Source organism: Globicephala melas, chromosome 12, assembly GCF_963455315.2.
Source record: "Globicephala melas chromosome 12, mGloMel1.2, whole genome shotgun sequence".
Taxonomy (NCBI): Eukaryota; Metazoa; Chordata; class Mammalia; order Artiodactyla; family Delphinidae; genus Globicephala; species Globicephala melas.
The window spans coordinates 10,729,168-10,745,026 of NC_083325.1; the positions used below are offsets into that span (position 1 = coordinate 10,729,168).

Below are 15,859 nucleotides of genomic sequence, written 5' to 3' on the forward strand. Positions count from 1 at the left end.
GCTATTGTAAATAGTGCTGCTATGAACATTAGGATGCATGTATCTTTTCTTTTTTTTTTTTTTTTAAATTTATTTATTTTGGCTGCGTTGGGTCTTCGTTGCTGTGCGCGGGCTTTCTCTAGTTGCGGCGAGTGGGCGCCACTCTTCGCTGCGGTGTGCGGGCCTCTCATTGTCGTGGCTTCTCCTGTTGTGGAGCACGGGCTCCAGGCGGGCAGGCCTCAGTAGCTGTGGCACGTGGGCTCAGCAGTTGTGGCTTGCAGGCTCTAGAGTTCAGTCTCAGTAGCTGTGGTGCACGGGCTCAGTTGCTCCACAGCATGTGGGATCCTCCCGGGCCAGGGCTCGAACCCGCGTCCCCTGCATTGGCAGGCAAACTCTCAACCACTGCACCACCAGGGAAGCCCCATGTATCTTTTCAATTAGTGTTTTTTCCAGATATATACCCAGGAGTGAAATTCCTGGATCATATAGTAGTTCTATTTTTAGTTTTTTTGAGGAACCTCCATAATGTTTTCCATAGCGGCTGCACCAATTTACATTCCCACCAACAGTGTACAAGGGTTCTCTTTTCTCCACATCCTTGCCAACATTTGTTATTTGTGGTCTTTTTGATACTAGCCATTCTGACATGTGTGAGGTGATATCTCATTGTTGTTTTGATTTGCATTTCTCTAATAATCAGCAATGTTGAGCATCTTTTCATGTGCCTGTTGGCCATCTGTATTTCTTCTTTGGAAAAATGTCTATTAAGGTCTTCTGCCCACTTTAAATTGGGTCGTTTGTTTTTTTGATATTGAGTTGTATGAGTTGTTTATATATTTTGGATATTAACCCCTTGTTGGTCATATATTTGCAAATATTTTCTTCCATTCACTACATTGTCTTTTCGTTTTGTTGATGGTTTCCTTTGTTGTGCTTGCTGGTATGTTTTTAATGAATTATAGGAGCTCTGTAATTAGGGAGCTTCATCCCTTTGCAATGACATCAGTAACAAGTATTTTGTCCCTGTTTGTCATTTGCCTTTTGACTATTCTTAAGGTGTTTTTGTCATGCAGAAGTTTTTGTTATTATATAGTCACATTTATCAAATTTTTCTTTATGGCTTTTAAATATTATATCATATTAGAAAGTATTTTTTGCATTGAGATCATGAAAGAGTTCTTTATGTTTTATCTTAATACCTTGTGGTTTTGTTTTCCTCCATGTAAATCCTGATCAATTTGGAATTTATTCTAGTATATGGTGTGAGATAGGGATTCAACTTAATTTTTTCTTCCAGTTGGCTACCCAATTAGAACATCTCAATGTTTTGGATTTGATATCCCAGCTTTCTCTGAAATATATTAACTTTCCATATGTATTTAATTCCGTTTCTCGACATTCTATTTTATTCCATTGGTCTATCTGCCTATTTTTGCACCGGCTGAATTACTGAGGCCTTATCACACAGATCATGGCTCCTCATTTTTAGAGTTTTTCTGGTTGTTTTTGCTTGTTTCCTTTCATATGTGAACTTCAAAATCCCTTATTGGTGTTTTTATTTAGATCATATTGACTGCATAAATTAACTTAGGGAGAATTGATTTCTTTGTGGCCTTTCTTCCTATTAAAACAAATGGTCCATGTTTCTATCTGTTCAGGTTTTTGCTTGTGTACTTTAGGAGTGTTTTAAAGTTTTCTTCAGGTAAGTTATGTACATATAAAAAGTTTATTCTTAAGTATATTTTTCTTTTGTTTTATTACTTTTGCAACTGGGATCTTTTCTTTCATGTACTTTCTAACTGATTGTTTATGTATCTATATGAAAGCCATTAACTTCTATTAATTGTGTATCCTGCCAACTCTTATTGTTTGTAGTAATTTTAGTTGTCTTGCGGGCTTCCAGGTATATAGGACTATTGTATCAGTTACCTATAATGCAAAACTTAGCAGTTCAAAACAATAATTGATCAATATTATGGACCATGAGTTTGTGGGTGGCTGGGGGGGGTTCTTCTAGTCTTGTCTGGGCTCATTCATGAATCTGTAGTCAGCTGTAGGTTGAATAGGCAGCTCTTCTGATCTTGACTGGCTTCTTCCACATGTTTAGGGGTTGCCTGGAGGTAGGCTGGTCTGTGATGGCTTTGGCTGATACAGCTGAGCTCTTCGTACTTGTCTCTTACTTTATACACCCCACCCCACCCCATAGGCTAGTCCAGGCATGTTCTTAGATTATCTCAAGCATCTTCTCAGGGGGGATTTCAGAGGAGTAAGAGAGCAAGAAAATGCACAAATACTTTTTCGAGCCTTTGCGTCTCTCAAAGATACCAATATCTTAATGGCCAAAGCAAGTCACATGGCCAAGCTCAGACTCAAGGGTTGGGGAAGCAGACTCTGCCTCTTTATGAGAACTTCAGTGTCAAAGGACAGGGATCAAGGAGAGGTCAAGCAGAGGGGCCATCAATACAATCAACCTAACACATGCATCATCGATAAATAGTGAGAGTTTTACCCATTTCTTTCCAATTTCGATTTCTCTAAATTTTGTTCTCTTGTCTAATTGCATTGGCTGACTCCCCCAGTACAATGTTTAACAAAAACCTCTATGGTGGTTGTTTTCAAAGAGCCAGCTTTCGGATTTCTAACTGATTACTTTTCTGCTTTTCTTTTAATAATTTATTTTTTCTCCTTTCCTTTTGTTTAATTTGTTATTTTCTTCTCCTGATTTCTGTAGTCAGCTGCTGTAGCAGTTGCTGTTGATACCCCACCCTGATCCCTTTACCAGGCCTCTACACTTATCTCCTAGCTGCTATCAACGTTGACTGGTATCAACTCACAGCAAAGCTCCTTGGAATTGTCCTTGCCCAATGGGAGCGACTTTCCCAGGAAATGCCTGAGGTTATGCTTTCTCCCTGGGAATGCCCACAGCTACTGACTGACAGAGTGGGACAACTCTGTGGTGCCGCTTATACTCCAGAGCTCCCCACTCTGAGGCTAGATGTTAGCTGAGCCCACGTCTCTGCAAGCCCCCTGGCAGCCCATGCGATCTGAAAGCCTCCTGTCCCAACTGATGCTGGGAATCCTGCTGCACATCCGCACTGCCAGTTCTGATGGTCTGCTTCCCTGCCCACACTCCCAAAGGCAGTCTGTTGTTTGCCCAGCAACTTCAGACCCTTTTGCATCCTTCAGCTAAGGAGAACAGGCTTCTCTTGGAGTACTTTTTGTCTGTGTCTGCTGGAGATTCTGGGTTGGAAGATTCTGTAGCATCTTGTCCAGCATATGTACATGGGAGGCAATAAAGAAACCCAGAGAATTTGCTGGCATGGCATTCCTCAAATTCTGAGTTCCCCCAGGTGGTCTGCCTTCTTTTTTGTACTTTTCAGAGTCATCCTATGCTTGTTTATTGTGCAGTGTCTAGGGTTTTATAGTTGTAAGAGGGAGGATCTGGGAGGAATGGGGCTATTGCACCTTGGCAGGACTGGAAGTCCTCCATTATATAGTATTTCCACCAATACACATAAACAACTCAAAGAACATAGATAATAGTAAAATATAATAACATAATTAGGAACGGATGAGCTTGAGTATTACTTTTATTTTTAAAATAGAATTTATTTCAGTGCATCTTTCTATATATTAATTTTTTTTTTTTTTTGCGGTATGCGGGCCTCTCACTGTTGTGGCCTCTCCCGTTGCGGAGTACAGGCTCCGGACGTGCAGGCTCAGCGGCCATGGCTCACGGGCCCAGCCGCTCCGCGGCATGTGGGATCTTCCCAGACTGGGGCACGAACCCGTGTCCCCTGCACCGGCAGGCGGACTTTCAACCACTGCGCCACCAGGGAAGCCCTATATATTAATTTTTGATAATGGCTGTGTTTAAAAACTAGTTCACAAAAATTCTTTAACATTTAACAATTGTATCTCATGAGCTAATTTAAACTGGCTCTAACACACCACTGGTTTTATTTATTTATTTAATTTAATTTTATTTATTTTAAAGATTTAATTTATTTATTTTTGGCTGTGTTGGGTCTTTGTTGCTGCGTGCGGCCTTTCTCTAGTTGCGATGAGTGGGGGCTACTCTTCGTTGCAGTGCATGGGCTTCTCACTGTGGTGGCTTCTCTTGTTGCGGAGCATGGGCTCTAGGCGTGTGGGCTTCAGTAGTTGTGGCACGCAGGCTCAGTAGTTGTGGCTCACAGGCTCTAGAGTATAGCCTCAGTAATTGTGGCACACGGGCTTAGTTGCTCTGTGGCATGTGGGATCTTCCCGGACCAGGGCTCGAACCTGTGTTCCCTGCATTGGCAGGCGGATTCTTATCCAATGTACCACCAGGGAAGTCCCACACCACTGGTTTTATATAATATGTAGATAATATTTGGTCACAATTTTTATTTGCTACAGGATGACTTTTTTCCCCCTGATGAGCGTTTTTAGTTTTTTAATAGATTTGCTGCTCTTTGTAGGGTCATTGTTTCAATTCTATGCTCATTTCTGTTTATTACTTATAACTGAATGATGTGAGTGAAGCTGAATGATTTCTAGCCTGGATTTTCTAAGGGGTTTCAGGGTTGGGGAGCTGGGAAAAGCTTGGATAGTGATCCAGAGTGGGTCCTTTTCATCACATGGAAACTTTTTCCTTCCCCGCTGCCACTGAGATAGACCACTTCTCTCAAACGTGACCTGTGCATGTGATTCTTCATGTCACCCTGACCCTAAACCTATAGCTCAGAGACCAGCGGGCCTCCTGCTATCTGCTAGCTCACTGCCATTCCTATCCCGCTTTCCAGATAAGAGCTATAGGTTTTACGTCTCGGTGTGCACATCTTCCATTTAGGAAGTGAATTTTTACTAGCATTTCCTGAGATCGGTCACCATTTGGGCGTTGTGCCGTGAGATCTCTTTCTGCGGTTCTTCTTTTCAGTTCCTCCTGCCAAAGCCTGCTTGACTCAGATGCTTTGGGCAGGCCTTACTTGTATGTTCAAATGTGGAGATTTTTCCAGTCTCCCATTTTATTGAAATTGGCATTTTAATTTTCTGTTCTCCTTAGGGAAAATACTGACTTCATGCAGTAATGTTTCTACTGAAATCCCCACCAGTGGTTCTGACTCAGAAAAAGAAAAAAGCAGTAATGGGCCTGTCCTGTCTCAAGATTTTTTTGTTAGGGAGTTTCTGTGACCATTTGGCCTTTTTTTTTTTTTTTTTTTTTTTGGTGGGGGGGGTTATCTTTTACTTTCCCAAATGCACGGTGGGTCCTCTTGGATTTTTCAGTTACCTGCAGACTGGAGATGGAAGAGAGAAAGTCAAGATGGTTCTTGTTTGGTCTGGGGCAATTGGCCAGCAGGTATTTAGGGAAAATGTTTAAATGGGAGATGCTCTGATGGTCCTCAGGGGCTACACAGGAGTTTAAGATGTGGACTCTGAATGCATGCAGTTTGTATTCTGGGTGGAAATAAACTTGACATGAGGACAGTATGTGTAGTAAGCATGTCTTTGGGGGCATCCGTGGGGACGCTGCCTCCACAACCTGGTCGTGAAACCTGAGGACCCAAATACGTTTAAGTTCAACCACCATTGAATGGGGCCTCACATGGGCCAGGCCTTGTAGGGGTGCTGGGGCTGTAAAAATGGGTCTGACACAGTGCCTGCCCTTGAGAAGGAGGAGATGGGGTAACTAAGAGCGTGAATGGCAGTTACTGCTATTGAACACTTACCATACATATGCACGCCCTAGTCCAAGCATTTGAAATGACACTCCTCTGGGTTATTCGTGACTCTCATTCCCATCTTACAGATGGGAGGATGGAGCCACGGCAGGCCACTTGACGTTGGTCACGCAGTTGGTGGCAGTCAGCATCCAAACCTGAGTGCGGTTCCCCCAAACTCTGGCTGTGCTTTGTGTTTAAACACTTTAGGCGGCAGCATGGATCCTCCCCTCCTATGTCAGTCGAGGTTCGTTGAGAAACAGACACCGAGATGGGACTAGATGTGCAAGCGACTTACTGGGGGAACATCTAGAAGGGCCACAGGGAGGGAGCTGCGGGAGGTGGGGGAACCTTTGGAATGTGTGCAAGCAGGGCTGACACCATGAAATGAGGGAGAAGAAAGGGCCTGGCACCGTCACGAGACAGTCTGAGTGGGCTGCTGGTGTCCCTGGGAAAAAGTCTCCTGGTGGGCAGGAATGGCCGGAGTCTAGACCCTTGCCATGCTCATCACCTGCCGGGAGCAGCCTGAGGGCAGAGCAGCCTGGGGCCAGCGCCAAGGTTAATTCCAAGGAATGGCAGCTGCAGGTTGCTGGGAAATGCTGCTCCCACTGTGGGTTCTCTTGAAGGAAATTCTAGGTGACACTCCTGGGGCCACCACACAGGTCTCTCCCATCTGCCCCATCTTCCCATCCCAGACACCTGGGTAGAGGAGGAAACGTTAGAGTCTTGTTTTAAGGTCATTGTCAGGGAACCCTTCTTTCTTTCCTTCCATTTTGACCGCCCCCCACAGTCTGTGTCACACACATGGTGGCCTCCTTTGACGCATAGCATGGAACAAGAGCTATAGAGAGACCCAACAAAGATGTCTGTTCTGTCAGATCCCTGGGTCCAAAGGCTCCACTCATGGTCACCATCAGTCCAACGTCTTAACATCCATTTTGTATCCATTTGTCACAGGTATGATTTGAGTCTGGATGAAATGAGAGCTTTGACATTTCAGAGAGTGATGGTTACCATGGGTCTGCCTCTGATAAAAGGTACAATTCAGGATCAGGTAAGTTTCATTGTTATTTTGGTGTCCTGTGTGTGAGTGAAGGAGAAGGAGACAGAGAAAGAAAAATATTTTGTTTTGTTTTGTTTGCTTTTGTGACTTGTGGAAGGAAGCACATTAATTTTGCCCTGGGGGAAACAGACAATGTGGTCGGTATGGGGGAGTGGCTCCTTCACTCTCCTTTTCTGTCCCCTCCCTGTGTTAACCTAATTGATTCACTTTTCCCGAGCCCACAGGCCAGGTAGTAGGGGAATGAGCAGAGGTAATGAAATATTTGTTCACAAAACAAATATAATTTGGGGTGTAAAACTCAAATATCTGAGGAACGTAGTGAACTAATTTTATGGATTTTTTAAGCATTTTAGACTTGTCCAAAATGGATGAGTCTTGTTTACCTAAAAATTGCCGCTCTCAATGCAGTTAAATTATTTTAGTCAATTTAGCCTCATTAAAAGAAAGAAGGAAAGAAAGAATATGGGATGAGAGGATTCCTTTGTGATGCTAGCATTAGAAGCTCTATATTTTAGGCAAATTTAAGTCAATTCATGCAGCTTCATAGCTTCCTTAAACCTAACACTTTACACAGGAAAAAAATGCCCTCTGGTGAGATCCCTGGGGGAAGGCCCTGAACCGGGGATGAGCTTCAGTAGATGCTGAGGAGCTGAATGTATTCTGCCATGAGCCTGGCCCCCTTCCTGCCTAGTGTGGTCTGCGGAGGGAGAGACTGAGGAGTGAGGGGTTGAGGTCTTTCCCATTCAGGAGACCACAGGGGCTCGTTTCTCTGTGGAGTGTGGATCAGAGCTGGTGGGGGCCTGAGTCCGTGTTTGAGACCAGATCGCCACCCACCCACCCGCTTCGGTTGGCTGTCTGTCCTGAGGAGGCAGACACAGAACTCAGCATCTTCTCCTGAGGAAGAAATTACAGGCAGAGCTTTGGCACCTCACCTCCTGGTGAGGTCCAGCAGCCCCTCCAAGGTGACAAGGGCACAGCGTCACCTCGGAGAGCATGTGCAAGGAAATACCCCGAGAACAGGGTGAAGCATGCTGGCAAAGTCTGGAAAATCATTTCATACCAAGTAGAACATGCTGGCAAAGTGGATGTTCAAGCTAGTAAATTGCCTCTCAATGAAACATACATTTAGAGGTGAATGCAGCCATCCAAACAACTAACCAACCAACCAACCAAACAGCCAAACAGCCAACCAACCAACCAGCCAAACAGCCAACCAACCATCCAACCATCCAGCCAACCAACCAACCAACCAAACAACCAAACAACCAACCAAACAGCCAAACAGCCAACCAACCAACCAACCAACAACCAAACAGCCAAACAGCCAACCAACCAACCAACCAGCCAGCCAACCAACCAACCAACCAAACAGCCAACCAACCAACCAAACAAACAAACAGCCAAACAGCCAACCAACCAACCAACCACCCAACCAAACAGCCAAACAGCCAAACAGCCAACCAACCAACCAACCAACCAACCAACCAACCAACCAACCAACCAAACAGCCAAACAGCCAACCAACCAAACAGGAGGGAGCCAGTGGGACTCAGGCTATTCCTGGCCAACTGTAGTGAGGACTGGGGACAATGGATAATGGATAATGACGTTCCCCACTCCATCCGTGACTGCTTACCCCCTAACCCTGTCCCCAGCCATCTTCTCTCTCATCCAACCAACCAAACAAACAAACAAACAAACAAATGAACAACCAAACAAACAACCGAACATAAAAACCCCAATCCCTCTTTGCTTTCAGCCACTTTCTCCATCAGAATCTGGCCTCCAAATGTGTCCGGTGTGGGGCTGGCAGGAAGGTGAGATTCCGACATGGGGGCCAGTCTCCTGCCCCCTTAATCAGCCCAACATGTCTAAGGCTTAAGTTAGCGTCAAAAATCAAGACCCGGACGTGAGGGTTGATCCTTTAATGAGGTTTATCAGTTGCAGCCTGAGCCCCCCACGTCTGAAGGATTAGCCTGCATACTCTCGCTACTGATGAAGTGTGTTAAGCCCTGGATCCAATTATCTCCCTGTTTTCACGGCTCCCTCCGTGGTCGTCAGCAGCCTGGACAGCTCTGTCCTGTATGATGAGGTGTGATTCCTCTGGGAGGCACAGGATTGGCCCTGGACGATCCCTCCAGCTCATTTCTGTTAGTTATTTCAGCCTGTTTGGCGCTTCTCTCTGTGTGAATTTGCAAAAGCCAATGAACCTGAAGGAAATTAAACCAGTCAGTCATCGGTCACTGGGGCTGCAGGCTTATCTCATGGGGCGGGTGTCATAAGACTCAGCAGAACATCTGCATGTGAAGGCTCTCAAATTCTCCCCTGTGAACAGCTGGAGGAGCTGTCCACGTCCAGTAATTCAAGAAGTGTTGCATGATTCATCCCACCTCTTCATGAAAATATTGAGTCATGGACTGCCAGTTCAGAGAGCATTCCAGGTCCTTCCATCTTTCCCTGGCCCTCGTGTGTTGCTCTTAACTTTTGGGGATGATTGGATAAGCTCCCAGGCAGAGTGCAGCGTGTAACATGTGACGATGATGTCCTTGAGGACAAACGAGGAGCGAGCCTCATTCATCCCAGGGCTCGGTGGACAGCCCACAGGCTGAGAAAAAGCCATTAAAATGTTTCCACTCTGTCTTCTCCCTTCTGTCAACTGCAGTAGATTTGAGGTGTTTCAGTAATTTAAAAAGGAAAACAGTATCTCAGCCTGACTAGAGTGCGCGCAGATGCGCACGCGCGCGCGCGCGCGCGCACACACACACACACACACACTGTGAAAAATCTCATTGCACCTTTTCAACTCCTCCTGCACCTGTTTCCAGTGACATCACATTTGTGCCCCTCGGCCAACTCTCTCTCTCTCTGAGGATTCAGGACTGGGTCCTGCGTCGGGGGAGGTCTCTGACTTCTGGAATTTCCAGATGAGGAGACGGAGGACCCAGTTGGGACATCTGCTTTGTGGCAGTGCTCGGACTGGACCCCAGCCCCTCCCTTGGGTGCCTGGTCCTGTCTGTGTGGCATCCTCCTCAGAGACACCCTGGAAGCCAACAGAGGCTGACAGCCTGCACAAAAATCACCATAACCAGCGACAGCTGACACTTACTAAATACATATCTTGTGTCAGTCACAGCTCTAAGAACTTTAAATGGATGATCTCATTTAATATTCCCGACATCCCTCGTGGTATTCGTATTTTACAGATGAGCAAACTGAAGCTGAGTAATTGGTCAGAGGTCATACAACTAGTAAGCTGTATATATAACTAGTGGAGCATGGATTCAAAGCCAGGTGGATTGCTTCCTGAGCCCACTCAAATCTGGTGGGTCTCACCCCAGGGTGCACATTAGAACCGCCTGCGGAGCTTTCCAAACTCTTGCCATCCAGGCTTTTGGTCAGGCTCATCGGATCAGCATTTAAACCTTGCAGGTGATGCAGTGTGCATCCTGGCTTGAGTACTGACGCACTGTCCTTCTTTCCTGGTACCCTGTACTGTTTCTCCTGAATTGTTTCTAATTCTTCTGAATTGCTCCCGTTCAGCATTTCGTCCCTCCCAATCATGGTGCAGGGCTGACTCATAGGGATGCTCCATCCCAACATTTCCTTTTCTCAGGAGGGAGCCAGTGGGACTCAGGCTATTCCTGGCCAACTGTAGTGAGGACTGGGGACAATGGATAATGGATAATGACGTTCCCCACTCCATCCGTGACTGCTTACCCCCCAACCCTGTCCCCAGCCATCTTCTCTCTCATCCTGAGCTCCTCTCGTCCTCACCCCCATGATCCACGTGGGCCGTGGGCACGGTAGTATCATTACCGAAGCCAGTGGTTCTCGAAGTAGGATCTGAGGACCCGTGGGTGTACCCAAGATCCTTTCTGTTACTATCTGAAAAGTAGATGTCCAACTACCTGCGTGCACGACACCAGGTTTTCATCATCAACTTCGACCAAAACAACATGTGGCTACAGACTGAGTGCAGAAGCAGACATGAGAGGCCAGCTGTCTTTTATTAAGCCAGATGCTAAAACAATTTGTAAAAAGGCAAAACAATGCGATTCCTCTCATTGATTTAGTTTTTGGCTTGAAAATTGTGGCTATTTTTCATAAGAATTATGTCATTTACATTAACATGTAATAGGTTTATTACTGTTATTTTTAAATGAATAAACATTTAAAAAATTCTCAGCTTTAATTACTAGTACAGTAACTTGATAGATACAACCTGCATAAACTAAAGCTCTTTGGAATCCAAGATAATTTTTTTTTGCCATTTAAAAAAAATTAATTAATTTAGTTTTTGGCTGCGTTGGGTTTTCATTGCTGCGTGTGGGCTTTCTCTAGTTGCGGCGAGCTGGGACTACTCTTCTTTGCGGTGCACGGGCTTCTCATTGTGGTGGCTTCTCTTGTTGCGGAGCACGGGCTCTAGGTGTGTGGGCTTCAGTAGTTGTGCCTCATGGGCTCTAGAGCACAGGCTCAGTAGTTGTGGCGCATGGGCTTAGTTGCTCTGCAGCACGTGGGATCTTCCCGGACCAGGGCTCGAACCCGTGTCTCCTGCATTTGCAGGCAGATTCTTAACCACTGTGCCACCAAGTAAGTCCGGAATCCGAGATAATTAAAAAAAATTTTTTTTAATAAATAAATAAATAAATTAATTTTTGGCCACATTGGGTCTTTGTTGCTGTGCGCTGGCTTTCTCTAGTTGTGGCAAGCGGGGGCAACTCCTCGTTGCGGTGTGTGGGCTTCTCACTGCGGTGGCTTCTCCTCTTGTGGAGCACGGGCTCTAGGCACGCAGACTTCTGTAGTTGTGGCTCACGGGCTCTAGAGCGCAGGCTCAGTAGTTGTGGCGCTTGGGCTTAGTTGCTCCATGGCATGTGGGATCTTCCTGGACCAGGGATCGAACCCATGTCCCCTGCATTGGCAGGTGGATTCTTAAGTACTGTGCCACCAGGGAAGTACCCGAGATAATTTTTAAGAGTATAAAGGGGTCTAAAGCTTGAGGACTGCTGGTCTAAATCATCCACTGTTTTCTCAAACCACCCATCTCAGATCAGCTTGGAGGGGGATTGACGGCTTTATATTTATATTATATTTATTATTATCGCTTCTTGGCCTTTTGGCTAAGATCAAGTGTATATTATATTTATTATACTGCAATTATTAAATTTCCATCAGAATTTAAGATAGTGTCAGTTTGGGATGGTTTGGGTTTTTGTATTTAGAGAAATACCGGGGTGGGGGGCGGTGATCAGATCTGGAATGGAAAAAGATTTGGAAGTCAGCTCCCCTTAGAAGGCAACAGGGCATGGGGAACGTTGTTGCTTTCCTCATGAACCCCTGAGAAAAGGAGCAGCCTTTCCCAGGAAGCAGTTACACTGAAGCCATTGGCATGTTGCAGAAAAGGAGCTGAGCAGGGGTTTCACCAAGAGACTGAAGTCCCATCCCAGGACTGGTTCCTGACTTTGAGCTCTTGGCTCCAACACCCTGGCCTTGGCTCTGCCCTTGGTCCTCTGGCTTCTGTTTGTACTGGGACCCAGGCTTTTCCTAGTGGGCTGGACAGGCTGCCCCTGCTCTGCCTTGTGTGCTGCTGCCTTTGGCAGGAGGCCCTGTCCCAGCTCTGGTTCCACGACTTGGACCCTGGCCACTTGGCCAGCGCTCTGGTCGGGTCAGTCCTGGCCCCGTGGGATGCTGTGGAGGATCTGAGCAGAGATGACAGGATAGAGGGAGGGCCTGTTTATAGAAGTTCCTCTGTGTAGATTGGCACCTGAACTGAGTTGTCATCCATGACAGCCACAGGGATTACTTGAAAGGGCGTGCCAGGGAGTGAGCTGGGACCTGCCTGGGGACTCCGGTGCAGCTGGAAGCCTGGTGCTATTTACTTACTGCACTGGAAACCATTCTGCATAATGGAAACTTCTCAGTTTAAGGCATAATTATTCTTCTTGCATTGAAATATTATGTTAAAAATAACAATAATGATTACTTGTTATCATTTGCCAGGTCCCTACTATGTGCCAGGCTAGGTGATTCATTCATTTGACAATTTTTTATTGAACACCTACTATGAGGTAGTTCAAGAGGCAGTGAACAAAGCAGGTAAAATAATACCTGCTTTATGGAGCTTACATTTTAGAGACGAGGCAGGCTACAAACTAATAAAGTACATTTATGTCAGGTGGTTGTCGATGCTGGCGGTAAAAATCAAGCATGGTAAATTGGGAAAGAAGAAGTAAACCGATCTGTGTTCACAGACGACATGATCTTATATGTAGAAAACCCTAAAGATTCCACCAAAAAAACTGTTAGAACTGATAAACAAATTCAGTAAAGTTGCAAGGTACATAATCCATCACTCTTTTCAATTAAAATCAATGTAAAATAATGCATTTTTCGTCAACAGCAAAGTAAGCTCACGCATCAGGCTGGTGATGTCAATACGATGCATTCATCATTACATGTTGTCAGTACTGATAAATTATGTGATTACACTAATAATCAGAAACATTTTCAAGGCAGCTAGGAATTTGGGATGAAGCATGCTGCCAGACAAGAGGCATTAAGTTTAAGGCAAGAATTTGGAAAATCCAAAACTGTCAAAATACTGCAATAATGTTGTGACAGATGAAAAATGTCTTTGGACAGAGCCGTGGGAATGTCACCTTTCATCCTTCCTCTCTTGGGCTTTCCTGGAGTAGTCAAGGCCCCTGGGGAGGGCAGAAGTACAATGGCCACAGACAGCCTTTGTCACAGAATCCTCCCAGCACTCTGCTCAGGGATCCCACTCTGTGGTCCCAGGAGAGAATCAGCAGAGGATAAGGAACAGCAGCGAGTAAGAAGAGTCAGACGTGGGGGCCACAGTGAGAAGTCTGGATTTTTTGCCAAGGTAAATGAAGTCATTGGAGGGTTTTCTCAAGGGTGGGTGGGGAAGAAGAAGAAGGCAAGCACAATGTAATGATTATTTTAAAAGTGTTATAGTTCCTTGATCAAAATTTATAAGTTGATTCAAAAACCATACATGGAAATGCAAAAGGCCTAGAATCATTAAAGCAATTCTAAAAAAGGGTGAATTTGGAGGACTCTCCCTATTTGATTTCAGGACATTAAAAAGCTACTCAAAAGAGTATGTGGTATTGGCATTAGGGTAGACACATAGATTAATGGGACAGAATGAAGAGTCCTGAAATAAATCCACACCCATATGTTCACTTGATTTTTGGACAGTGTTGCCAAGGCAATTCAATGGGAAAATGAAAGTCTTTTCAATAAATGGCATTGGAACTACTGATAAAACTATAGAAAAAAATTTAACCTTGATCCTGACCTCACACTACACACACAAAAAATTTGAGCTGTATTATACACCTGAACACAAATTCCACAATTAACAACGTTTGTACAAGAACAAAGGAGAAGGCAGAGGTTTCTTAGAGAGGACCTCAAAATATTGAAAGTGCAAAAGAAAAAAAACTGATAAGATAATCTTTATCAAAATTAAAAACCATTGTTCATCAAAAGACATCATGAAAAGAATAAAAAGACAATCTACAGGACTTCCCTGGTGATTCAGTGGTTAAGAATCCACCTGCCAATGCAGGGGACATGGGTTCGAGCCCTGGTCCGGGAAGATCCCACATGCTGCAGGATAACTAAGCCCACACGCGACAAGTACTGAACCTGCGCTCTAGAGCCCATGAGCCACAACTACTGAGCCCGTGTGCCACAACTACTGAGCCCACGTGCCACAACTACTGAAGCCCGCACACCTTGAGCCCCTGCTCCGCAACAAGAGAAGCCACCGGAATGAGAAGCCCACGCACCGCAACGAAGAGTAGCCCCTGCTTGCCGCAACTAGAGAAAGCCTACGCGCAGCAACGAAGACCCAATTCAGCCAAAAAAAAAGAAAAGGCAATCTACAAACTAGGAAAGAATATCTGCAGTGCATATATCTGAAAAAAAGTTATGTCCAGATACAAAGTATTTGTACTTGGAACATATAAGGAATTCCTAGAGCTCAATGATTAAAAGACACACAACCCAAGTTAAAAAATTGGCAAAATCCTTGAAAGAGTCAGACGTAGGGGCTACAGTGAGAAGTTTGGATTTTTTGGACTTTATAAAAGAGTCCAGGGCTTCCCTGGTGGCGCAGTGGTTGAGAGTCCGCCTGCCGATGCAGGGGACACGGGTTCGTTATCCACATGCTCTGTGGCATGTGGGATCTTCCCGGACCGGGGCACGAACCTGTGTCCCCTGCATCGGCAGGCGGACTCTCAACCACTGCGCCACCAGAGAAGCCCTGGGATCTCTTTTGGAGGGAGGGTCAGGACTGGATAGCCCAGTAAGCAACAATCTTGTTTAGAGCATGTCCCAGATGACTGAATCCTTGAAAATTTATTTATTCTATTTGTATATTTTACTCTGATTCCTTCTCTTTCTAAAATAATTTAAGGCTCATTGTAAAAAAGGACATGTATTCAGTAAGACTGAGACGATGTAACTAAAATAGGGAAATTGAAACTAGAAGACAGAAGAAGCAAATATGCCAGTTTGGGGACTGATGTTAGAAAACTAAGATCAGGAACCTGTTTTTGCCCGGTCCTCTTGGTAGGGCTCCTAATGGGGCCCACTGATGGGTTATGAAGGGGACAGCAAGCGTCTTTAATATCAGAGGGAAGACAGCTCAGAGTATAGATACCCAAGCAGTGGTGAATCAAGTTGATTTTAGCTGAAGAAGATTTGTCTTTTAGAGACTCTCTGGGCTTATAAAACCAAAAATATACATTTTTGTAAAATTTGATTTGTTAACAGAATATTACATCATGAAGGTCTGATACATCAAGTGCTCTACAAAGAAGTGGGGTTTATTTTCGGGAAAACTACCTTCCTTCTGTTTGAGACTGAATTTATTAAACAAAAATGTAAATGGCATGGGGTATAATTTAGGATAAAATACAAGTTTGAGTATATTCTCCATACATTTATGGAATCATTATCATTAAAAATTACTATAAACTAACAGTCTGATATGGGAATTGAGTTTGGCTTGAATGTATTAAATCTAAATGAAGGCAGCTACTGATACAGTAGAGGTACTGCAGAAATGTATGCTGAAAAATACATTAAT

The 15,859-nt window shown here is 44.8% G+C and overlaps 1 protein-coding gene across 1 annotated transcript in view; it reads left to right on the top strand.

The window, feature by feature from the left end:
* ACOXL (acyl-CoA oxidase like) overlaps nucleotides 1–15,859 on the top strand; it is a 380,307-nt gene that overhangs the window by 34,894 nt on the left and 329,554 nt on the right. The window contains exon 2 of the mRNA XM_070046830.1: nucleotides 6,636–6,715. Coding sequence (XP_069902931.1) covers nucleotides 6,658–6,715 — 58 coding nt within the window. The 5' untranslated portion in view covers nucleotides 6,636–6,657. The remainder of the gene's footprint in view (nucleotides 1–6,635; nucleotides 6,716–15,859) is intronic.